The sequence below is a fragment of the Columba livia genome, chromosome 6 (genome assembly GCF_036013475.1).
Source record: "Columba livia isolate bColLiv1 breed racing homer chromosome 6, bColLiv1.pat.W.v2, whole genome shotgun sequence".
Taxonomy (NCBI): domain Eukaryota; kingdom Metazoa; phylum Chordata; class Aves; order Columbiformes; family Columbidae; genus Columba; species Columba livia.
The window spans coordinates 2833318-2859842 of NC_088607.1; the positions used below are offsets into that span (position 1 = coordinate 2833318).

The window sequence follows — 26525 nt, forward strand, 5'->3', positions numbered from 1 at the left end:
TTTCCTTATACATTTCCTTGTACATTTGCATATCTTGGTCTGCTTCCAAAGAAACACGACCAGCAGGTCAGGGGAGGGGATTCTCCTCTTCTGATCTACCCTGGTGAGACCCCACCTGCAGTGCGGTGTCCACCTCTGGGCCAACAATGTAAGAGGGAGATGGACCCGTCAGAGCAATTCCAGAGGTGGCCATGAAGACGATCAGGGGCTGGAGCTCCTCTCCTGTGGAGATAGGTTGAAGAGTTGGGGTTGCTCAGCCTGGAGAAGAGAAGGTTCCAGGGAGACCTTACTGCAGCCTTTCAGTACCTAAACGGCGCCTAAAAGAAAGCTGGAGAGGGATTTTTTTACAAGGGCATGTAGTGATGCGACAAGGGTTAATGGTTTTAAACTGGAAGAGGGGAGATGTAGGTTAAATATAGGGACGAAATTCTTTGCCATGAGGGTGCTGAGGCACTGGAACAGGCTGCCCAGAGAAGCTATGGAAGCCCCATCCCTGGAGATGTTCAAGGCCAGGTTGGACAGGGCTCTGAGCAACCTGGTCTAGTGGATGGTGTCCCTGCCCATGGCAGGGTGGTTGGAACTAGGTGGTATGTTAGGTCACTTCTAACCCAAACTGTTCTATGATGGCATGATTTTAAAGGTCTCAGTGTCACTTGACTAAGAACTGCAAGAGCTAAGCAACCCAAACGCCAACAGTGCCCAAAAGGAATTGTGACAGTTGAAGCAACTTTGAAAAATATGATGCTTTAAACATTTCAGCATGGACAAACACAGACAGGATTATGTTTGATCCCCTCGAATGAGCCATAAATTAGCCAGTTGCCCTCCAGAAACCCAGTATCACACTAGCACAGCTCTGTGTTTGAGACACTTTCCTCCATGGGCTCAGGGGTTCAAGACACAGGAATGGGCATCATGGAGGCGATGATGCCAACTGGCCTTACTCCGTTTTAATAACTATCTCCTGGGTCATGATATTTAACACAGAAATATTAGAAAGCATCCATATACTGATTTATTAATATCCTAGCTTCAAATTCAAAACGCGTTTGCATGGACACTTTGCAACACTTTCAAACCAACATCACCGCTTGTTACACTGCATTGGGAGGAAACAGCCACGGGGGAAAATTCACATACATGAAACTCAGTAGATGACCTTTTCTACATATCACATTTACATGCTTTCAGATCAAATCATTTTTTTTTTTTACAGGAAATTAAAAAAACCCCACCATTGTTAATCACTGCGCCACAACTGTAGCAGATGAGCAGAAACCGCATTTGGCACATTTCCTCAGAGGTGTGTTGCCTAAGTAAGTCAATTAATTGAGGCAACGGGAGCTGCACTGATACCCTGCCTTAGAGAGATTTCCCAGGACTCTCCTGGAAATGAGATGACACATCTCAGGAGATTATTTCCTGCTAAAGTCATTTTAAATAACCATATTAAAAAGAAACTAGATGTTACAAGCAGGGCCTGATTCTGTCTCTCACCAGTGGCCCTTCGTATCTTTGGAAATTTGAAATGAAACGTACTCTAGATCTGTGTTAACGTTGCCAGAGCGGTTGTCTTCAAGTAAATGCGATTTGGGACAGGAAAGCACAAGCCTTGCCTTGCCGGTGGCTTTGCCGCTACGGCAGAGAGGAGGGATGTCGGGAATGATGCACTCATCTATTCAAAGCACGGGCCTATTTTTGTATTAATCAAGAGTAAGCTGATTAAATCTGTAGCTTTACAAAGAAGGGGAATTAACCGAATGAAAACATTCATTTCAATACAAAACTTTATGATACTGTAACTTGGGGAACAAAGCCCTTGCCGAGCACTCCCATCTGTTTCCCTTGGCTTGTGCTCTTTCAAAGAAACATCTGTTTACACGGGTACATTTGTCTCTGTTGGTTTTATCATAGAAAAGCATTAGAATGATTTTAAGCGCAAAGTTAAACATCAGACGCTAGAATCGGGAGCGTGGTTTTGAACATTTGCTTATGACTTTGCTCTTCGAAAGGAAGTTTTTTTAATTCCTGATCCAACACCGTTGCGAAAGGACCTTTTATTGAAAGGCATCTCCAGGTGAGGCTTTAAAAAAGCCAGTTCTTCATTCCTGCCCACCTTGGCTAAGCAGTTATTCAGCAGGACGAGGCAGTAATCAGATTTTCCATACAGCTGGCAATTCAAATAAAAAGGATTGCTGCTCTGAAGATAGAAAAAAAGAGAGAGACAGATAAGAAAAGGTAAAATTATGGGTCTGTGTATTTGCCAGGACTGGTTCAGTATAAAAAGAAAAACAGAAACACAAAACCAATTTATGCTTAGAATGACAAGGACAAACTGTTATTTGCTAAGGATTTGTCATATTCAAAACCAGATTTTTTCGTAGCTTTCTGGAAAACTCGACTGTGATCTTTCTGGTTTGAAATACTGATACTGTTACAATCATTTTTATGGTATGAAATGAATTGTTTTCCGTGATGTTGACCAGTTGTGACATGTAACACAGCTTCCCTAGAGTAGCATGCATGTTTATTGCTGTAAAATGTGATTTTTTCAGTTAAAAATGAAACACCATCTTGTTTTCACTGGTATGAAGTCATGTACTTTAAAAGACAGATAAGAGAAAATGAAAATACCTGTAAAGCATAAATTTGGGGGAGGAAGCTTTCTAGTAATTCCAACTAGTTATGGTAGTAGTTCTGAATAAATCGACTAAAAGGACAAAATAGCAATGGGAGTTTTAAAAAGTCTGGATTAAAATCCCTGCAGGTTTATGTGCACATTCCTTTTACCTGCACTTCACAGTGTAAAGATATAAACTACATTAAAAAAGTTTTATAAATTTTTACAAATTTAAATTGCACTTAAATTAACATTGAATTGAAAAGGAAACATCTCCTGCCATGTCTGTAGTTGCTCTGTGCATCTTCCTTCGTAACGTGATTTACCAGCTTGCTGACTGTCTGTCTAAAAGAAATGCTCTGCCATTATTTCTAAAGCTGTCGCTACCGCGTTCTCTCTTGGGAGACGGTTTCATGCAAAGCCACGGGGTTAACACCTGCCTTTGCTGGAAGTAATGCTAAAATGGCCATTAGCTCCACTAAGATTAGTTTTAACTCAGTATGCTATTACTTTTATTAATACTTTATTTTTTTTTTCTGTTCTGTGCATATAAAAGGCAGATTAATGATTCTTTCTGAGGCTGCTCATGAACCCCACAGAATCCTTTGGCCACTGACACTGGGATTTCCTCCCCAGACTGAAGTTTGTCCCTAACAAGAAGAAATTCTTCCTGCAAGAAATGTAGGCACAGAAAAAATTCCCTTTGAATTTTTAGCTGCTGTCTCGCAACCTATATAGGGATTTACAGTACAGAATAAAAGACCGTTATTTTGACATGCCAGCTATTCATTTATATGAAATAATTGAAATCATTTTACTTATTATATCACCTCCAGAAAGAGATCCATTAAGCAATGGGGTTAGTGAGATCAGGATGTGTCTAAGCTATCCGTGATCGGAAATGAAAGATGATTCAGCACTGACAGAAGTAAAAGATACAGAAGAACTGGGCGATGGAGAGATTAAGGCTAATGGGAACTTCACATCCATAAAATAAACGGCTGCAGGAGTGGCCACCGCTCCTGCTAGTGACAGATCGTCTTAATGAAAAGAGAATGATGCAAAACACACCCGAGGAAACAAAGGAATCAGAACTGTGGCTCCAAGAGCTCACTTCACAGCAATAAAGAAAGTCTAAAGAAGACTTTGTCCAAAGCAGGAAAATTGAACATCATCAGAAATAAAATATCCCATGCCAGTGGGCAAGGTCTCAAATGGAGTATGCATAATTCGACCTGATATCTGCCATGGAAACCTGGTCGAGATCAGAAACTGAAAGGATTTTAGCATTCTTTAAGTGACCTCTTCACTTCGGTTTTATAGGCTGTTCCACTTTCTTTCATAGTCCAATCCAATCTTCATTACTGGTTTTACGCAATAATTTTCCATAACTTTATACAATAATTTCTCCTTTACCTACACACTAACAGTGACAAATAAACTTACTGATTTCTGAACTAGATAGCTATAAGTGAAATTAATACATATACCTTATTGAACCTATTTGATTTACACAAGGAATTCACAAGAAATGTAAAGGAGATGGATGTTTTTCTCTTTTCCATACAATTTTCAAGTTCAGCAAATGCTCCCTACACTCTACATTAAATATGCAATAGATTTCTCACATGATTATTTTAGAGGCTTGCATATTTTATTAGTGACTAAAGCAAAAATTGAGCTATACTCCAGGAAAATTAAGTAATAACATTTAACCAATAACTTTAATAGAAGAAACTTTTTTCCTTTTATAAAAAAAAACAACAAAGAAACAAGCAAACAAAAAATAATTTAAATAAAACAGCTATTTAAAACAAATGAAGCATCTGATCTTCAAGTAAATAAGAAGCATGACTTACCATGGAAGGGACAATGGGGTAACCCGAGCACACAAATGTCATTGAGATCCACAGAATGAAAACAAACTTTAACCTGCATGGACTTCAAAGAAAAACTGAGATCAGTTAAAATTTAAACCAAAACGCAGCAAAACTACATGCATGCACTGAAAGACACAACCGGGACATTTCCTCCATGTACAAAGTCGTCTGCAGTGTCTTTACCTGATCATTTTTTTACTCAGGAGCGTATATGGATGTACATGTAGTTATACTACCGAATTCCCCACATATCCTTTCAGTTCTTTCTTAAATGACCATTTTATACCAGAGTTCAGGAGTGAAAATGTCATCAAAGCTGATTTTATTATGACTAATTGGTCCTTGTTTGGCCTTTTATTCTTGTTAAATGGGAAAATGGCAAGGAGACACATTCAGCTGCCATTATGAAACTATGAACTAATTTCATTTAAAGTGTCCTGTTAAAATGTCTCTCAAGTGGGTTTACGGTTAAGTCTGGATCATCATGGCAAATCTGGGCAAAGGTCTAAAGATTTCAAAATCCGGAATGTTTTACCACTTCCAATATATCATGTTAAGACCTTGTAAAGTCTGGCTGCAAGGGAAAACCACTAAAAGTGCACTTTAAGTAGAAAGTTCCTCAAATAATCTTATTATACTCTGAGCAGCTACAATACATAGAACAGCAGATAACAATATATATCGCTTTTTCTTTTTCTCCCCCCCTCTTTTTTTTTTACATGTTTAGTTTTCAATGCACGCAATTTTAAAGTGTTTTTTCTTAGAACTTAAGTTCTTTGGACATTAATTTCTTCTCTTGCATGCAGAGGTATCTTAGCCTATTTTAAGTTTAGTCAATCAAATCATCTGGAAGCTTAATAAATTCCGTTAATCTCCATCAATGTAACAAATGTTTAATGTCTAAGAGCATAATTTGCTGCTGCAACAAATTTAATTGTGCAACATTTAATTTAATGGTGCGATATTTTAGGGGATCCTGTGGTTTATTTATACAAAGGACCATAAAAGCAATAAGAGTCCTGCGAAGTCTCTGAATATTAGACTGCACAAGCAAGGGAATGCTGAAAAACACCAAAACATTGCATTTCCTTCAGTGGTTACACTGAAAAATCAACATACAAGGGCTGTAGAAGGGAACCCTGTATGAGTCTTCGGTGAGCTGTTATAAATTAATGGCAACTTTACCTGGAACATTCAGTCTCCTGATGTAGATACAGTTAATTCCAGAAGGTAGAAAGCAGTGAGGCCTTCAGATAGAGTGAGAAGAAATACAATGGCATGTAAGAGCCTTTAGCACTTTTTATAGAAAATTCATAATTTGGTCAAAGATTGTTGCTGAATAATTTTTCATTATCATGGTACATGCCAGTACTGATCATGTCATTGGTTGATATAATCCAATGACTCTTAAATTGCATTTAAAAAGCACATGTTTGTAGATGCTGGTTAAGTACTTCAGGATTCTTCAGGACCAACAGGACTACAGAAACGTAAGATGAAAATAGCTCATTGAAACACCACAGTAAGCAATCCATTTATAAAAACCGTCAAGAGAACATTTGACTATTTGCATATTCAGTATGTCTCCTCTTATTCAGAGAAAAAATCCTTTTGTTTGCATTGAACATCCCGTTCCGACTGACCCAGGACCTCCAATTCCAACTGATAAGTGGATTAGCCCGTGTTTCTGCCGCAGCGAAAAGCACGTCGGGTTGGAGTCTGCTTGAGCACAGTTTAGCGTTGGCTTTCATTGTATCTGCATTTAGCTTAACTCCATTTTAATACAAAATTGAGCTTCGCACAACACTATTTGGGGAAGAGGAAGGACAAGAAAAGCCTTGTGATTAACTTCAGGATTTCTAGGTTCAAAGTGATGCTTGTACCTTAGATTCTCTGGGTAACCTCTGGTGCGTTATTTACTTAGCCTTCTAAATTATGAGTTGTTTGAGGCTGGTGACCTCCTGTTGTGCCTGGTCGGTACCTTCTACACTTATTATTATCACAACCCTTTAAAAACAGCGGATTTGGCCACATTTCTAACTCATAAGCTTTGGACATGAGAGATGCCCAGGGCCTTTCTCTGTTGGCACCTTCAGCATCAGCAGATGGTGAGAGGACAACCAAGAGAGGCCACCCAGCAGTGGACACCAAGGAGATGGCCAGGAAGAAGTTTTGTGGAGCCTGGAGCAACGCAGCAAATCACAGAAACTTCAAACACCATTGGCCGACAGCTCTTGTGTGACTTCCTAAGGAAGGACAAAAAGATGATCAAATATGCTCATTAAGGTTGTTTCACCCAGCAGGTGGGAAAGGGAAGGAGGCTCATCTGGCAGCAAATCTCCTACTGTGCAAAACCAACTGTGTCTGCTCTGAACACTAGGAAGAAAACAATGGTTAACCTGAGGGTTTGCATGTATTTCATTCGTGCTTGTACTATAATTGCTCGGCCTAAGATCTCAGCAAAATTCTTTAGCCTGCTTTCTGTTCCTAGTTCTGCCTAAAAGTCACCTCTGGCAGCCTGCGGTCCTGACTCCAAGAGGTTTTTCCCCCCAAAATCCAAGAGCAGATTCCGCCTTTTCAGAGGCTTTGACCAGCTGAGCAACCCCAAACTGCTTTCACAGGAGGCACATGCAGATTGTGGGCAGGTGAATACGAGATATTGAGACATCGCCCACCCTGAACTGGGGTTGGGGGGTTTGTCCACCCCTGAGACCCACGGCAGCGGTATTAATATTATCTCAACAGCGTGAAGAGTCAAGCTCTCACATCTGCTTCTCCCTTCTTCAAGTTTGTTTTTTCTAGCTGTTCAGGATGCAATTTAACACACCACAACTGTGATTTGCATGCATAAAGTGTTATATGGAGACTGAGATACATTCGAGATATTCCCACTTCACGTTTGGATGAATCAGGTTTAATGGAACAAGTGGCAATTGACATTTCTGTCTTCTACTCTGTCTGCGGAGCACCCAGTCTGAGGCCTCGCTCCCAGGTAAAGTTCACTGGCAGGTATCATAGGTCATATGAATCATTAAGAACCATAATGAAAATTCCAGGCCTCCATAAAATTTGCATTTTATGAGAATAAATTAGCAGCAATATCTTCCACTTCCCTGCAAAGCCAACATCACCTCTCCTCTTCTGCTTGCTTTGTTAAAGGAATATTGTATTGCATCTCGCTGCTCCTTTTCTTTGGTTCCCCGCAAAAATCATATGAAACACAACACCAAGCTTGCCAATAAGCCCATCAAGCCTCGCAACTTAATAAGGTCAATAGGCTTATAACTTCGAGAACATTATATTTCCCTCCCCCACCACAGTAGGAAATCTCAAGTGCTTGAACTGGCAATGTGTGCCTTTGCTAAAAAATAAAAATGAAAGCATATACCAACCACTGTCTCCACGGTTATACCAACCCCAAACACTGGAAACCACAGGAGGTTAGTGGTTTGGAGAAAGGCAAGGTGCCAAATCTTGTTGTTCCCCTCTAGGATGTTTACAGTTAAACCTCGGCACGGCTTTTTTTTGGAGGCAGCTGTCTGGGTGTTTTGCTCCGAGCTCATAGTTTTTCTTGCTTTCAAGACCATCAAGAAAGCAAAGAGCCAGAATGGTTTGTTTTGAGATCATAGCAAGGTGCAAAATGGAAATTAATCATACCTACAGCCTACAAATCTGTCTCTGACTTTGTGATAATAGAAAATCCCAGCAGGACACAAAGACAGAAGAAAAACAGAAGTCAGAAAGCAGGTTTATTCCTTCGGCCGCTATTGCTGTGTTCTCACTCAAGAGGACACAACCCTGTGCTTGCACCATTGGGCAGATCTTGTCTACAGAAGCACCAAGGAGCTAAAAACTTGTTGTAGATGTAGATGTAGATGATGTAGATTTTCCTGCCACGATTGTTTCTAATCTTGTTAATCCTGGTTATGCTCCAGAAAGAGCATGTCCCTGGCTAACAGGGGTAAAGGGTTATAAAGCCAAATGGTGCAGCTGGGGGGAAGCTCAGCACTTGCCTCCCCTCAGATATCTGAGCGGGCAGTGACCACTTCTGATCACTCGATGAGCACATGGAGCTCGTGCCTGTGGGCTGGAGCCTCTCCTCTGTGTTATTTTGATATTTACTCAGCTCCTGTGCCGCCAAGGCGTTCGGGCAGAAGCGCTCTCTGTGGAGGATGCGATAGTCTCGTCAAAGGTCAGGTGCATATTTTCCGAGCCCGTCGAGGCCTGCGTTGGCTGCTGTGGATAAGCAGCCCCGCATTCCTTGTTTCAACTTCAGAAGTTCTCCAGAAGCAGAGAGACGTTTATTGAATTTCATTTTGCTTGCTAAGGCTGCCGCCCGCAGAGCCGAGTCCTGCGAGCGAAACGCTGCGCGAGCTCCGTGGCACTGCAGACCTCGCTTAAAAGAGGCACGGCAGCTCCTTTTTAGCACCTAATTTTCAATGCAATTCCCTCCAGACATCGTGGCATTAGCATTAGCAATGGTTAAGCTCCAGCAACGCACCTTCTGACACACAGGTTTGATCTAGGAGGAGCAAAAGAAAATCTAAAGGGCATTAAAGCAAGAAGCAGCAACTCCCACTCCGTGATGGTGATTTGGTCGGCTTGCTTTGCCTGGGCAGATGTGCAGCAAGCAAACCGTCTTAGACTATGTAAGGAACAGGGCGCAAGATTTGTGGACATACAAATAATGTGAACCTCGGCGTCGGGGTTGACACCCAATTTTGAAGCATTTCTGCATCATCCAAGCTGTGCATGTCACTGCCACAGCAAAGGGGACGAAGCTGCAACCTGATCCCCCGAGCCAGAAGTATAAATTAGCTTTAAAGTCATGTTTTCTATGCCACGTCAGACAGGAATTGTCAGCTGCATCATAACCACCATTCTCAGGATTTGAAAGTCTAAATCACCACCTGTAATTATATATATCCTTTTTTTCCTGGTTACAGCCAATGGAGCAGCATGAGTTTCCTTCTCAGGGTCTGCCAGCCCCAATCTCGGGTGCGGGGCAGAGCTGCCGATGGCGTCGAATCGTGCAGTGACGTTAAACCTGAGCCTGCGATGCCAAACGTCACCATCTCCCACAGACTCAGCACCTTGCAAACCCTCTGCCAAGCGCTCAAACGTCCACACGGCTCCAGCTGACGCTATCGTGTTCGTGCTATATTCTATGGGAAACGACAAGAATAATGCCTTTGGCAAGAACATATTTAAACATATTTCCGATTCACACATGCTCTTGTGTTTCTGTCAGATTCCTTAGCATGCCTTCAGAAAAACAAGCCACACGAAGTACAACGCCACGAAAAACAAGCTCCTCTTATTCTCTCCGCACCACCACAGAACGTTAAAGTCATTTGATAATTTATCTGGAGAAAACAAACCAAAAAAAGGCAGAGCAGACAAAACTTGCTCAACCCATTAAGGGGAGACTCAGCAACTGAAAAGTGGTGGTAATTAACATTTTTGCTATGCTTATTTGTGCATGCCAACATAATTTATGTGTTCAGAAATGTCTCAAATAGATCCTGCAGGAAGTCGCTGCCTGAGCAAAGATGTCAGTGCTGAGCTAAAAAGACACCTGTCAAAGCTGAAACCCAATTTCTGTTCAGATGCAACAAAGATCTCGATGATCTGAGAAAGTTTGAATAGTTGTTGAAGTAGAAGCAAGGAAGAAAAAAAGGCCTAGACAGACAAGAAAAGGCAAAGTTTTTTTTGAGGAAAGCAAGGAGAAAAGGATGTAGGAAAGTCTGATGTGACTTAAGAACAGATCAAACTTTAAAGGGATCAAACTTTAAAGGAGTCAGGGAAAGCTAACATAAATAGTATAAATAGTAGGGAATAGGGAGAAAGAGCTGGATGGCTTTGAAGGGCGTAGTTTTTTATAGATGTTATTGTGCTGTATCTCAGGGTTCTCCAGTGGATAAGGCTGAGACAAGGAAAACGTATCAGATATTTTTTATTATGCTAAGTCGCCAATAAAATATTCTGACTCAAGCAAGTTTGCATATTTTCATCTACAGAATCTCACTACAAAACCACTGTTTCTGCTCTCGGAGTCCTTGAGATGTCATACAAACAAGCACTATGTCATTTGGGAACGGAAAAAAGGGAGAGACACAGGGCAAAAGCTGGTGGTGGTAGCACAGCTAACCCAATGAAACAATTACGGTTGGGAGGCAAAACGTGGGACACAATCCTGTGGACTTGTAGTAAGTGCAAGGTCGGTGAGGGACACGGAGGATGCCAAACGCTCATCAGGACTCCCACCATCTACAGAGTGGACAGAAAGGGGTGAATTGCTCACACCTGAGCAGGTTTTTCTGCAATCTGGAGTGACCTTCAGGCTGGAAAACAGGTCAGCTGGATGCAAAACATCTGTCAATGGTCTCGTTTCATATCCAAACAGTCCAGGTCTGATCAGCTGAGAGAGAAGCAACGTTACCTCTGATTTGGCACAGAATTATGAGAAAATATTCAAATCACAACTCAGGGGTGGCTTGTTTCCTTCTGAACAGGCACCATTTGCGAGGGAGAAATCGCAGCTGTTCTGCAGATTAGCTCTTGGCATTTCTGGAGAAGGGTAAGATGCCAGTTTAAATCTGTGACACAAGACCTAAAGTACCTTTAGGAAATAAGTAGCTACATCTGGAACAGCAGTCGTCATTTGTAGGAGGTGAGGGGACACACCTTTTTTCTCCAAAATGCAGAGCATTTTCCATCTGTTCTTCATGCTCTTTCAACTCACTGCTATTTTCTTTCTACTTGTCTGCGCCACTTAAATAAACAAGAATATTGCAGCCTCTTTAAAGGAGCCATCCTTTTCTGCAAAAGCCTTTTGATAGGCAGGGTCTTCTCCGCAAAGACCTACTAAACAGAAAACAAATAGGCACTGAACCCTGGAGCAAGCTTCACATTGTGAACATAGCCGTGATTTCAAATTTGCTGGTAGGAAGATAAAATCAAACTAGGAGTCGGCTTTGCTCTACAGGCAGTCCAGACATAGAGGTGGCACCCAGGCATCTGGTACCACTCGGTGCCTTTGGTACCCCATGAGGGACAGCAAGGAGCTTCTCTGTCGTGCAAAATGCCAGCCCTGGATCATTATTTGGTGACTATCGTTGCTTATAAATATCCTCAAGTAGTAGAGAGGTAACGTTGCTGCCATACAACTCGGTGCCCAGGCTGACATGCCTTTTGGCTGAACATAAGCTACCGAGGAGCCTGATTTCCCCTCATTTTTCTCCTCCCCTTATAAAAGGCTTCATCCTAAAAACACCACATACCAAAAGACAGAAGTTTTGTTTTTTTCACTGAAAACCTGTTGCAGCTGACTGGATTTTTCTTGCTCTGTGTGAGCATTTCTTCATACTTAATTATGTTTTAGCACGTGATATAACTCCTCAAGAAGTTATATCTGCCTCCCTTATTCTTCTGTCACTTGCATTAATATCTAATTTATGAACGTCATCTCTCTCCCTTCTCCACCTCATGAACTCTCCTTTTAGCATCAGGGGCATTTCTGATTTGTACTCCTCCGCACAGCTGCTAACTTTGGAAGTAATCAAATGCTACTTCTTAACGAAGAACACAGGTTACTATGAATAAACGCGAAATCCAATATTAGAAAAGCTAATATAATCTCACTCAAAGTTAATAAAACCTCGGGGGAATAGGAAAAGCTGCAAATGCTGAGGATCAGGATTGTTCTCTGCACACAGGACCGTGGATATTCTCCAGCTACTTAGTGCAGAGTTTCATTGCTCCAGTCTCACAGGGAAAGTGTTGCAGACACAGCACGTGAAAAGGCCCAGCTCTCCATTCCGCTTGACACTATATTGACTGCCAGAAGCAAACGTGTAGTCCACAAAAAGCCCTGTGACCCTTTTTTACTTCCAAAGAGCCTGCCTGCTGACAGCTAGCTCTTTCATTCGAGCAGCAAAAGTTCATGCTTTTAAACCCAATTCCCATCACACGAGCACGCTGAAAAAATTACATGATGGACTTCAATATTGCACTTTTCAATAAAGGCTGAGCGAGTCCCTGCTGTGAGGTGTGGAGATAGATGGGGACTAAGTTTCAGAGGGGGTGAGGATGTCTTTTCAAAAGCAAGAAGCACTGGGAGGTGAAGGACTCGCCTGTGCAGCACAGGAGCACCCTGAATTCACACCCCATGGAGGCACCACGTGCATCACTTGTCTGGTCCTCAGCGCTGAATAACCAGGTGAATATGGTGGGACCCAAACCATCTCTGTAGGGTTTATGTGCATAAGGACTATGCCCTGGGGACAAGGTGATGCTTCTCCTGGTGCTGCGGTGAGCACGGTCTCCAGCAGCTCCTGGATCTCCAGCTCCCGGGGTGGGCCTGCCCTTCGTCATTACTTCATGAGATCCGAGACGTTCCAGACTAGCACCACAAATTATAAATGAGCAATTAAGGAAGCGAAGCTCACGCAGTTCCCAGTCTCTTTACCACAGCAGGAACAGCAAGACCACATTACATATAAGAGATCCCTTGAAACTCAAATAACCCTACAGTTCTCTGCCTTGCCAAATTTCATAATATCAGCGTCATCTAAGCTAACAGGACAGGAGCTAAAAATACTCCAACTCAACTCATTGCAGGCTTCTGATATAAGGGCAAGAGTCTCTTAACATGTGCTTTTTGAAAGTGTTGAAGCATGTGGCCTTAGGGCACGTCTATACCACAGGCACACCGAGATAGCTCGGATACTGATAACTGCGCATCAAAGACGTGACCAAGAGGTGCAACCCAAAGACTTCCCAGTTCCCTGGAACGGTTCACAGTTCATCCCTACTGTGGTTTCTCAGTGTGCATCTCAGAATCAACCTGTGAGTTTTCAATGCCAAATTACACACTATGTTCTTAAGCCGCATCAAATTGCTTCACAGTCCCTGTAGCTCCCAAGCTGTAAACTGGATATTTCTGTTCCAAATGTCAGAGATGGGAAACGCAGAGCCTGATAACTTTGAATTTCTCAGGGCTATTTTCTAACCTACGACTTCTCCCAAAGCCCCGCTGACACATTTGGGGTGGCGTAGCATAAATAGGGACTGGGGATGGATTCTGAAGAAGAGCACACCGTGTTCATACGGACTTCATGTTCTCTGCTATCCTTCTGAGGTCAGTCCCATTTTCCGCAAGAATGAGTGCAGCACAAGAACAAAATGCATTTGCTAAGTTTCTTTTTTCTCTTTTTTTTCCACTGCATAAAGTGGTCTTTTGATTCTCCCTGTCCTAATTTTAGCCATATGGGGCTTTGTTCTCTTGTATCACTAATATTTCTCTTTAGCAAGGGGTAGTTCCTGGTTCACTTGCCCATCTCTGGACCCTGAGCAGTGTGTTTCACTGTGTTTGGAGAAACACAGAATGTCCTGAGCTGGAAGGGACCCACAAGGATCATGGAGTCCAGCTCCTGTCCCTGCACAGGACACCCCACAGGTCACACTGTGTGTCTGAGGACGGTGTCCAGTCTCTTCTTGAACACTGTCAGGTTGGGCCATGACACCTCCCTGGGGAGCCTGTTCCGTGTTGTCGAGGGTTTAGATTGCGGGGTGACAATAAAACCCTGGCAGATGTATTGTTAACCTCCTCTCCCCCCAACTTCCCCCTTTTGCCCCTCCCTCTCCCCACTTCCCACTCAGCACAGGCGATTGGGAGGGAAAGAAGGACAGAGAGAAGAGAGTTGGAAAAAATTAAAGATGTTTTACTAATGCTACTAGTAAGAATAGAGAAAATAATACAAAATATACAAAACCAATCTTGAAAGTCTCAGCAACTGCAGAGCCGGCAACCAAAGTCCTGGACTGGACTCTGCAGCCAACCGGAGCTGGATTCAGTCTGTCACTAGGCCTCAGTTTGCAGGGACGACTAGCAAGGTCCTCTCCTAATGTCGGCCATGAGCAGAAGAAAAGAGGGAAAAAAGGGACGAGATCCTCGCGATCTCCCACTTTTATATGAAGTGTTCACATGAATGGAATGTTATACACAGTTGGTCAGTTTCTTGGTCACTTGTTTCTCGTCGCCCTCCATCTGTGCTTATCAATAAGTTTGCATTCCATTGCTAGGTTTACCAAAACATGTGTCTGGTTCTCCAGGAAAATGCAGTTAATATGAAGCCTTTAGCTGACAGGCAAAATTCACTGAAAGAGAAACTTGTTTTTTAACAAAAGCAGGACAAGTGTCCAGCACCTCTGGGTGAAGAACCTTTTCCTCATGTCCAACCTAAACCTCCCCTCGTGCATCGTCCTGGCATTCCTTGGGGTTCTGTCACTGTCACAGAGAGAAGAGCTCAGCCCTGTCCCTCCTGCTCCCCTGCTGAGGAAGCTGTTCCCGCCATGAGCTCTCCCTCAGTCTCCTCTTCTTCGGGCTGAACAAACCCAGTGAATTTAGCTGCTCTCATATGGTTTCACCCCCAAACCCTCCACCAACTTCATAGCCTCCTCTGGACACTCCCCAGTAGCTTTGTATGTTTTTATACTGTGTCACCCAGCCCTGCACACAGTGCCCCGGGTGAGGCCACACCAGAGCAGGGCGGGACAATCCCCTCCCTGCCCAGTTACTGAGTTACGCATCTTCCCAACGTGAGCAGCCAAACCATCTTCATTCTGGACTTTACCAGATCCACAAGTGACCTTAACTTCAAGAGGAAATATCCAAACCTCATCCAAACCGTGTTTGCTTTTATAAACCTCCGCCAAGCACAGCGAGGCACGGCGGGCTGTGTGGTGAAAGGGAGCCGGCCGGGCAGGCCCCGCACCCTGCTGTGGATGAAGATGTTCCAGTTGCCTGGGAAACTGCTCCAGGGGATCACTAAAATGTATTCTATATGTTTGCCTTCAGAGACAAGATTATCACCTTGTCTGTGAGCAGCGTCATGAGAGAAATTCCTGACACAAGATAACCTTAGATTGTAACCGGCAGAAATCAATTAATTCTTGCGGCATCAGCTGAAATTTCACTGAGCTAAGCCCAATATAAAATGCCTACTTCTCCAGCATCAACCAAATCGTCCCTGAAAGATTGAAGGTGGGTTCTATTAGAGCATCTCACTCCTCAGCAAAGGACACGAGGTTTAAATCCACTGGTATATTATTAGCAGGTGAAAGAATCGGCTGAGATGGAAATACCCAAGGACTGAGAGTCAATACTTGCCAATTTTGATCTTTTTTTTTTTTTTTTCCTATTTTACGAAAGAACACATTCAATACTTACAGAAGGAGCTCGGTAGCCATCAGGTAGCCGCAAACCAGCCACGGACGGTGGGACGCAGTCTCTGCACGCTCACAGCAACCAGCAATTCAGGACTTGTGCTTCACCAAGAAATTGGAGCTCTGCCACGTTCCTTTCCCAAGGTTTTCTCTGGTACCACAATCATGACATTGCACACAAACCCCCCCAGACTTTATGGTGAAGAAATTCCAGTAAGAGCTGGCAAATGCTGGTTTGGGGAGAAACAAGCTTAACAGTCACCTGGAAGGAGTAAGGAATGAAGGTTAGATGACATTGTATTCCAGCATAACAAGCCAAACCAGGACTGTGCCGTGCCTAAATATGGTGGGGGTATGAGACTGGTTTTAGAGAATGAGGAGCAATACAGAAGAACAGAATGTTATTCAAAATTTCCTCTTTCTGGCAGCACTTTAAACAAAGAATCCAGTATAATTTCACTGCTTGCTTACCTTCAATCACAGAACAACACTGTGCTTTAATTTCTCCTGTGGGTGTAGTCAGCTGTTAAGTTAAAATCCAGGCTTAATATCTTCTACTTATAATTTAGGTCACAGCCTGGGAAGCAACACAAGAAATAGAAATGTCAAACTTTGTAATAGATGTTAAAACGCCATCCTGGGCTCAAGGCTCCCTAGGCATCAACTGCACACAGTCCTCTCCTCTGAAAGAGCCAAGTCTTGCAGCCAAAAAAGAGAGGCTGAAATCCCTCCAGGATGTAAATCCCGAGTTACCAGGCCTTACTAGGGTCTGTCTTCTACCTCTGAGGCTGCTCGACCAGCAAAAAGCCCATTCTGCTCTGAACCCTGAATGTCCCATACCCTGTGAGCAGCTTAAAAAGCTGGAGAAGAAGCGAGGTGCGGAGCTCAGGGTGAATGGGAATGTGAAAGGAATCATTAGGATCACGTGCATGGAAAATGGAAGAAAAAAAGGTGTTTAAATATGAGATAGCAATAATGCCAGTCTGAGACCATCTTGGTTTGGTTCCCTCCCAATTAGTCTTTGGTTCACGTTCTCAGCCTTCACTTATAAAATACACACAAAACAAACCACCCTTTGACTCTTGCCTCTGTTACACAAATTGCAGGGTTATGTTCGTATTTCAGCCATGGTACTGTTCATCATTAGCATTACATACACCGTTCTCATTCATTGCTGTGTGACTTTCTACAATTTATTATGCTCATACTCATATAAACATAATTACATTGCACAAGGCTATAAACTGCATACTGGAAGACGTAAGTACCTTTCTTCTTGTATTTGTTAAATTGTGTTTATACACATTCTTACTAATTTATATTGCATCTTGCTTGTTAAATATAACAACTAAATATAATTGAGTCTTTCACTCCTAATGCTCATTTTTTTGTTAATTGCTAAAATGTACGTGCATAAATTTTTATACATCAGAAAATCATCTGTAGTTTAGACGAACAGAGCAGTGTGGGGAGGCAGACCTGTGCTTTTTGCTGGGTCATCATCAGGCCTGTGCAGAGATTGTTCCATTCAGGTAACAGAACATGCTGCTAAAAACACAAGTCAGGTCCTTCAAAACTGCACAAACAAAATTACAGTTCCAGGAAACTGCATGCAATTGATTCCTTACCTATTTTTGAAATGAATCTGCTTTTACTTATTTTGCTTAGTATTTCAGCTCTGGCTTGATTTGACTGAGGTTTTCACTATGCAATATTTCAGGAGAAAAATATTAGAAATAATTAGTCCCATCAGAGGCAAAGATGCCATACTATTTTAGTTTACATCCGATGATACCGGGGAGAACACAGTATTTTATGTGCCCCATTACCAACCAGCCTCTCTCCATGGTTAGAAAAGAAAATCAAATTCCATTTTGCACACTTTCTTCTGGTTTTAGCATGAATTATTAGCAATTCCAACATCTGGGCTCTGACAGCTCCTTGTCCTTGCAGCAAGGGCTGCCAACAAGGCTGTCGAATTAGCACTTAGTGAGATGGTGTCCTGTGATGTGGGTTTCTTCTGTGGGTGAGAAAACCTATTTTAGGCTGGGTATCAAAAAGCCAATATCGACAAGGGCTGCAGAGCCACCCGGGGGGAGGGAATCGATAGCCAGCAATCAGTGCCTGCAGATCTCCGACCGCCTCTAAAGGCTCATTTTAAAAACAAATACAGCTTCGAGGTATTAGCATGACACAAGAATGCCAATGATGCCACCTCTGTATCTTGTGGTTATTTGGTTGTCATGTCTTCAGGCACGCCAAACAAACCACCTCCGTGCCAAAGCAACTGCAAGGGGAACACACACGACTTCTGCAAAATCGTTTCACCAGGAGCACAGTCAGAGCTGAGCCCCAAAATTTGCTTTTACCTCCTTTTCTCCTGAAGGCAAAAGCTGCAATACCCTGCAAGGGCTCCGTGCCACCGGTACACAAGATCTCACCAGAAAGCCCCATGAGAAGAGCTTTCCAACGCAGAGGAGAAAATGACTGTTTCCCCAGGAGAACCATAAAAAAACCCCACAAACAATACTCTGTGAAGTGGGGCAGAAGTTCTTCAGTTTTACTGTGAAATATTTTACGATAAATCTGAGGAAGTAAATGAACTGAATGTCAAGTAACCAAAGATTTTCACATATTGTTGGACAAGCCATAGGTTGTGCTTTGGTTTTTTTTCTGTCTTTTTTTTTAATAATCACGTGTTTCTCTCAGCCTTTCTGCAACTAAACTTCCCTACGCATTTGTTAGGGAGAGCGATGCAGTGACACGCCAAGCCATAATGAAGCAGCAATCTGTGCCGATTCCCAGGTGGCCGGGGTTAGCGGGTCAAAGGCACCAGGAGTTTCTGGAGAGAATTCTGGACACTGGTTAAAAACCCGAAAAAAATCACAGGTTTCCTTTACATCACATCAGCTGCTCCTCTCCCCTCTTCCTACACACGGAGCAGAAAAATGCCTGCACTGAAACATCCTTGGAAAAGAAAACATGGTGATGCTACTGCCCGGGGGGATGCTGATGGAAAACTGCGTGTTCCCTTCTCTGCCTTTGCCCGTGGAAAAATCCATCAGCAATTAAGACTTTACAATTTGATACAATTATTTTATTCTGCGTCAAGTGGAAAATAGGAATCAATACTTATTGTGCACATTCCATCCCCAAAAAGGATGTAAGTTTGATAGCCAGAGAGGCTGTATGTCGACAAACATATGGGCTATGTGTGTTACAGACACATTACGAAGAAAATTATTTTGTGAAATAGCTGAGAACTTCAAGAATTTTGGGAAATGCCTGAAAACAGTATGCAATTGTAAATGAAGTGCCTCAATTACTAGATATAATAATTTCAAACAAGTTTTCTATATTATAGACTTCTTTGTACTTGCTTCCAAGACTGTATGTTTTCTCTTGCACCCCATTGTTCATTTTGCAATAGCATATTTCTCTTGGCAGAGCCTATATTTATTTTCATTATTAGGATCGTTGCAATGTTTTAACTTGTACCATTTGCATCTGTTGACTTGAAGTTTCCCTGAGGCAGCACAACCGCATTTTATACAACCCTGTCCTGTAGTGGCAGAGAACTGGAAAAACACTCTCGCCAAGACTTCAATAAGGTGTCCTGAGAGAAGCAATTTAAACTTACCCCCAGAGCAGGTCCCATGAAGGATTCCACTTGTCTGCAGTGAGCAGGTATTGACCGTTCCTCTCCGGCTCTAATGCATCGCCTCTGACCACAGAAATGGGGGCGGACATGGTTCCCTCCTGAGATTTCAGCTAGAAAAGTCTGTATTAAAGTGATTACCTTGGAAAGAACAGCTTGTCGGTCTGAACCAGCATTCTGCTGGAACAGACACCACACAGCTCATGACTTTTGAGGTGATGTTTAGTTGGCTGCAGGTTCAATGATGGAAACTTCCAGGATTTCAGTTGTGGTGGCAGCAATCTGGACTTTCACTGTCTGACAAATAATTTAAGAGAAATAATTACAATGAGAAAGTTGATTAGAAAAAACATTGACCTACAAAAACATCCTCAGATGAGAAGTAAAGGGTACTTTGTCCCAAACTCAGGTAAAGCACGTGGCAGTGATGCCCCTTAAAACATTTGCATTGGCTTGGTTTTATGTTTCTTTGTGCAGCTTATCATTATCAACACCCTGACTGTGCTGAATACACTGGTTCCAAGAAAAAACGATGCAAAAGAATGCAAAAATAAATGGTGCAAAAGAATGTCCATATTCCAAAATACATCAGTAACAACAACATTAATTATTCTAGGAAGCGCTGGGAAATGGAAGCATTTCACACAACAACTGAATGAAAGAGTCAAATAGCACAAGACACTACCTGGAATGACAGTCATAAAGTCTTTAGAACTTTTAATTACTTTGCCAAACATCTGCTTTAACAACATGTTTGCAATGAGGTCGGCTACGCAAAAGCCTGTGGATATATGAAATTCTGTGGCTGTTTGCAGACACGAAAATGAGACTTACAGACGGCTTTCCATGAGCCGGGAACTATCGCCGGCTCTTTGCTGTAGTAACAGGGATTTGTCTGGAAGTGTCGAAAGGTCTTTATTGCTGTCTGTAGGCATCTCCCAAGTCAATTCACACAGCAAACGAGGAAGACGTGGAGAAACAACACGGCAGAGACGGCAACGCAATATTTCAACCCTTCCAGTATTAAATTCTGAGACGTGGAGAACGAGTACAGAAATGATAGATGAAATAAGTGGGTTTATGTCAGAGGCGTTGTCAGGAAAAGCTAATATCTGTTTTGTGTTGCAGTCAATGACCAAGAGAGTATCAACGTGCGCAAATGCCCTAAAGCCGCCTTGCAATGGAAATGATGTGGTGGAGTGATGATTCCCAGCGGTGCCTGGGAATATCAATCACGTGTGAGGCCTGGGCTGCACTTTGCATTATAATAAATTAAAATAAAGCATCCCAAGCTGTTTCTGATTATTTTTTTCTTTTTTTTTGGAGGATACCTTAAGCTGTTCCTGTCAGGACGCACTCCTGTGAAAGGACCTGTCAAAAAACAGGTGTCCCCAGAAATGAATCACTGAGTGAATGATCGTAGCGATAATTATTTTGTGGTTTCAAGAGGAACGGTTTGTGGATACAATTGTGGATAATGATCCTTTCCCTGCCAGCTTTCACCAAAGGTAACAACAAACCCAACGCAGCTCGTGGCTGCGTGACAGGATCTCCCTTCTTGGGAGAGATGTTTCTCGGCAGCGATGAGTGAAATGCCATGGGACACGGTGAATGAAGACAGAAAAGCAACTGAATCTCGCTGAAGAGATAAATCTTCTTCATGCCGATGCCACACAACAAGCAAGAAGCCCAGTCGGTCAAAATCGCACGGTTATTGTAATAAATGGGTTTCTGCACGCAGCAAAGCTTCCTCTCCTGATGCTGCACGATGGACCCACCACCTCTCCTGCCATCTCCTAAGTATTTGTGCTCTGCTCCGGGGCAGCTCACCCTTTTGTGCCCAAGCATCTGTGCTTTACAACTCCCCAGAAATGTTTTCCCAATTGAAAAATGCTTTCTCATAGCTTCTTATTTTCTCCAGGGTAGCATTCAGGTCCAAGACCACCAGAAATGGGTATGGGGTGGAAAACTTCAATTCCATCGCCTGCCTTTGTACCAGCTCCTCTCAAGGTGGTGCAAGTCTCTTGCTCTGCAGATTCCAAAGCATTTCACAGATTATTGAAGAGACAGATGGTCCCCAAGTGAGCTCCTCGGTCCCACCAGCACTGTCGAGAGTTTTCGGTATCCACAATGGTGCACTGTGCTACTTTAATGTGTACCATGAGTTTCGAGGTGGTGGGAAAAAGATTTTAGGTGACATCAGCCACCATTATGAAATGTAACAGTTAAAACGCCCTTTCCCTGTTCTAACGGAGCAGTTACAGTCAATGGTTTTCAGACTGAAAATTGGTATTTTTGCAGGTGGATCCAAGACGTGCACGAGTGGTTAATGGCCCTGAGTGTGCGTGTCTGTGTGAGAGCACTCTAAGCCAGGTTTTTCTCCCACTGAGGTTAATTTGAAAACCTCTCCTGATTTCAGCCATGCAGAGCTGAAGCGCACAGGTGGTATTTATCAGCATATAAAGGAGAGATTGCATGAAGGTGTGTTCTGGATGCATCCGAAATTTCGTGTCGAGCTGTGTCAGGAGCATCAGCTTCCAGGGCTGTGACAGCAAAAACAACACAAACAAAAAAATCCAATGAAAACCAAAAAATAGTTCATATGTATTAACAGCCTGGGAGAGCAAAAACCAGCATGAAAAACCTTGAATTTGTATGGGTTTAAAACACTGGTAGTGACAGTGCATATATAACCATTTAGTTTGATTTCCAGAAAGACAAGATTGTTCCTCCTCACTGGGTGTTGAGTAAGAAACGCACTTTGGGATGCAGTCTGAAACAAGACAGTTGGTCAGAGCCGCATCGTTGCTTAAAACAGATGATATTTGTTTATATAAAGGTCTAAGTGAAATTTTGCCTCTGCCAGCTGAGTCAAGTGCTACTCAACAGGTTCCCGATCTCTGGAGTAAGTGGAGCAAACGGTCCCTGTGACACAGACAAATGGGAAGCGCGGCGCAGAGTATCAAACTCATCAAATGGAGTGCAAAACAAAGAAAACACCACTAAAATAAATCTGCATGCTACTTTCTCGGCAAAATGTCTCTGAAGTGAAAAGCTGGGACTATTTAGCATATGAGAACTCATGATGTTGCCATTAATATCAACGCTTGCACACCCAATAGAGATGTGCAGGCACAGGTATGAATATTTTGAAGGAATGTTTCAAAATCTTGCTACACAGGATGAAAGTTTCTAAAACATTCGCTAAGCTAAACCAGTATGGTCTCATTTTCTCAAGTTCAGGACTAGACTATTTACATATTATAAATATCTCGCTGCTCCCTGAATCCTTCTTAATAATAAGTACCCCGAAAAAAGATACTTCTCACGTAGCTAGAGAAAGGCATTTTGATTGCTTGTGGCTTTTTTGAACCTCTTTAGATCCTGCTTTATATTTGCTCTTCTTGTTCCAGGAACCAAGGTCTTTGTCAGGTTTGATGCTGCCTTGTAGAAGGCCACAGAGAAAGCAGTTCCAATTGTTTTGTAAGCAGTTTAACAGCCAATTTGAAGATTCAGAATTACTTGAATACTCCTAACAAATCAACGCGTAGTATATGTAGGTTAAAATTAAAATAAATCTGCACTTCCTAGGAAAGCATGTATCAATGCGTATCCTAAAAAGAAGATACCAAAAAGAAAACAGCAGAAGGGAAAGAATATGAAAGATAACAGCTACACTCCCTCTTCCAGAATGTGAAAGTCAGAAATTCATATAAATTACGAGAAGACTAATCACTGTAAGACAAGCTGACCCATTAAAACCACAGATAGGAAACAAAAGGTCATAATGAAACAGAAAAGTTTGAGATCATCAACACTCTCCCATCTCTATGTATTAATTACTTTTCTGGTAGTATAACAGAGGTTAGTAGTAGTAATCGGTAGTAAACAGGAGGCTTATCTGAGCTGTTTCAGCACGTGAGGTTCACCAACATTCATCTGCAGCAAAGGGGCCTCCAGTGTGGTTGCAGCAGCCCTATTTGCATTGGTGACACTCCCGAAACGAAAGCAGCAATGGATTTCTGTAAAAAAATATATATCTATCAATCCAAATTAAACAGAATTTATAACCATACAATATTTCATGACTTATTAATTTAGGGATGATTTTTTTCCCCAAAAAAACTTACCGCTCACTGCCAACAGATATTTTTTTTTAATGTGGTTAATGCAAGCACCTATAAAAGATGAGAAGAAGCTGTGCTGGTCACGGGCATGTGAAGGTCCTGTTTTATTGAAGGCAACAGAAAACAGAAATGCTGAGACATAAAGTCTCTCTTCAATGACAAACTTGGGAAGCCAGGTGAAACAATCCAGGGCATGAAGCTCATCTGTAACCTCTGCCTGAAGCTGTCATGATGCTGAGAGACGCACAAGAGTATATTGGCAAAAATCGAATTTATCAACTAGGAACAAGAGAGGGAAGAGTCAAAGAAGCTCCATGGAGGTCTGGTCGGGACAAGGAGAACAAGGTCTTGCTGGGACATGATCTCACCGTGTCGCTTCGTACCACCCGCACGTCAGAGAGATGTCAGATCCGATCTCGGCAGCGAGATTTTTGTTTCCTCTGGAACGATGTTCCTAATTGTCAGCAAAGTCCAGTTCACTCTTCGTCATCTCCCCACACGCAGCGGGGGCTCGGAGGAACTCAACTGCGGTCAAGGTTTCATCGAGACGGAGGTGAAAGGCGTTTGATTTCAGAGGAGATGAGCACATAAACGTGCTCCTGGAAGACCCAAGTGTGGTTCTCGGGGAGACCAGAGTCCAAGGAAGAACATCTTCTTTTCACTCAGCTGCTGGGTGTTACTAAGGTGTTCAATATGATCCAAAAATGCACCGTTAGAAAGCACTTTTCAGGATAAAGACTACATTTTTAGTTGTTTGCCCTTCAGTGATCACTGATCAAAACATTGATTCTTCTTCTGCCCTTGCGCATACGGCTTTAACAGAAAAACAGAGCAGTTTCCATTTATTTTACTTTCATACACATTTAAATAGGAATATGCAGATCTAGTCTGCTATAGCTACACCATCAGCCCCCAAAATCCTCCATGCAGGACACGACTCAATGCCGGGGCAATCCTGCAGCCCCTGGTACCACCAGAAACGTTTGCAAATATGACCCCGTTGTTCAGATATTCAGAAGTTTACTTTAAAAATATTACAATAGAGTAATCTATGACTGGGTGAGCCAGGGCAAAGACAGAAAACCAATATCATCGATGAAGAATTTGGGTGGTGAAAGGGTGGAAAGATTGTTAGTTTTCAAAGCATATTTACATTCCAAATTAAAATAAACACAATTGCAGCCATTATACACTTTGAGATGGGATTTTTCTATGCATCTGAAGAATTACAAAGTGCTCTTACATGCAGTAGGGATAAAAACACAGTTAGTACAGATGCTAAAAGAAAGCATATCAGTGAACTGCAAAGTGATTATGTTGTACCCTTGGGCAATAAGGCTGTCATAAAATTTCAAAACAAGATGTGAGAATCTAGGACAGTTCTGTTGTTGGGTCACAATATTTGCGTTGCAGCTACATTCTCTATTTTCTTGTTATAAATAAAATGGCGACATTTCTAGTATCAATTCATCCCCTGTCACTGAAAATATGCACAAAAGCCTGACTGGATTTGGAAGGAGAGAGGAGGTTGTAAGTGCAGAATGTGTTGGATACAGGTCAACTACAGTCATTGAATAAGTGAAGTGGGAGAACATGGGAACTCCTGGTTATTGCTCAAACCCAGACCTCTCCAACTAGTTACTTGTCAGAAACAAAATTTGGAGCTTTGTCTCTGTTATCCACCTGACCCCTCCCCAGAATAACAGAGGTATTGATTCATAAAGCAATTTTAGGCACAGGAGAGGGACATACCCCCAGAAGGGAATTTTAAACATCAAATGCTGAACCGTCTCCTGAAGAAGCCCATTCTGCTCTTCTCCTTGCCCTGTTTTCCCTCTCCTTGTTGCAAAAAAATCCCACAAAAGAAAACAAAACCACTTGCAAGGGTCTTGATCACATTCCAGTGGGGAATTCTGAAGCCACGACAAACTCCTCTGCAACAGGAAAGTGATTTTCACAGAATGTGTCACAGAATCCCAGCATGTCAGGGGTTGGAAGGGCCCTGGAAAGCTCACCCAGTGCAATCCCCCCATGGAGCAGGAACACCCAGATGAGGTTACACAGGAAGGTGTCCAGGCGGGTTGGAATGTCTGCACAGAAGGAGACTCCACAACCCCGTGGGCAGCCTGGGCCAGGCTCTGGCACCCTCACCAGGAACAAGTTTCTTCTCAAATTTGAGTGGAACCTCCTGTGTTCCAGTTTGCACCCATTGCCCCTTGTCCTACCATTGGTTGTCACCAAGAAGAGCCTGGCTCCATCCTCCTGACACTCCCCCTTTCCATATTGATCCCCATGAACGAGTCACCCCTCAGTCTCCTCTTGTCCAGCTCCAGAGCCCCAGCTCCCTCAGCCTTTCCTCACACGGGAGATGCTCCACTCTCCACTCCCTTCAGCATCTTTGTTGCCCTTTGTTGTTGTTTCTACACAGCACATAACAGAACTGCCTGTATTTACGCAGCAGCAACAGCCTTTGAGGCTGATTCAATTTTTGCATGTTTAACAGAAAAACTGCAACATACAAATACCCAATTTACAAGCCGTACAAATTGCACGAGTAGCGAGATGGCAACAGTAAACGCACACAGGCCAGTTTTTCTAAATAACTAAAATATCTGCCTAACGTGGTCATGAAGGAGCACGACGGGGTTGCAGCCAAGTGCCACGGCTGTCGCCAAGCAGCCAGTCCAGTGCAATGAAGTAGTTATATACAGCATTTTGAGGCCTTCCCCACTTCCAAAATACCTACTATGCACAGAGAACTTCCAAAGTCAGCAGAAACAGAGCTAATCTTGTAGTGGAGAGGGTAATTTCAAAAGGTAATTGATGTCTTTTTAACCTAGAACTGTCAAACTGTATTGAGAATAATAGAGCCTGACAAGTCTCAAGTTAAAAGAGAAATTGTAAGATTGATCCATTTTGGGTTCTGAATTTTAATGTTAAGTTGTTGTTCAACTTTTAGCAGGATAGTATCAAACAAGTATTTCTCTGTAAATAAAGGAGCAAAGGAAAAA

General features: G+C 42.6%; 1 protein-coding gene across 3 annotated transcripts; it reads right to left on the reverse strand.

Annotated features, from left to right (window-relative positions):
* Positions 1–25561, reverse strand: NPS (neuropeptide S). 3 transcript variants are annotated; one of them, XM_065066730.1, is made up of 5 exons: positions 16201–25561; positions 15734–15991; positions 5686–5747; positions 4480–4561; positions 1–2200 (listed from the first exon to the last, which is right to left on the reverse strand). In XM_065066730.1, exons 4-5 carry the CDS (start codon positions 4519–4521, stop codon positions 1991–1993), a joined length of 252 nt encoding a protein of 83 aa, XP_064922802.1. In that variant the 5' UTR covers positions 4522–4561; positions 5686–5747; positions 15734–15991; positions 16201–25561; the 3' UTR covers positions 1–1990. The 3 variants fall into 3 exon arrangements, with proteins under 3 accessions (XP_064922802.1, XP_064922800.1, XP_064922801.1); XM_065066728.1 differs by lacking the exon at positions 5686–5747; XM_065066729.1 differs by lacking the exons at positions 5686–5747; positions 15734–15991; positions 16201–25561 and adding an exon at positions 4684–5679.
* Between the last annotated feature and the right edge of the window lie 964 nt (positions 25562–26525).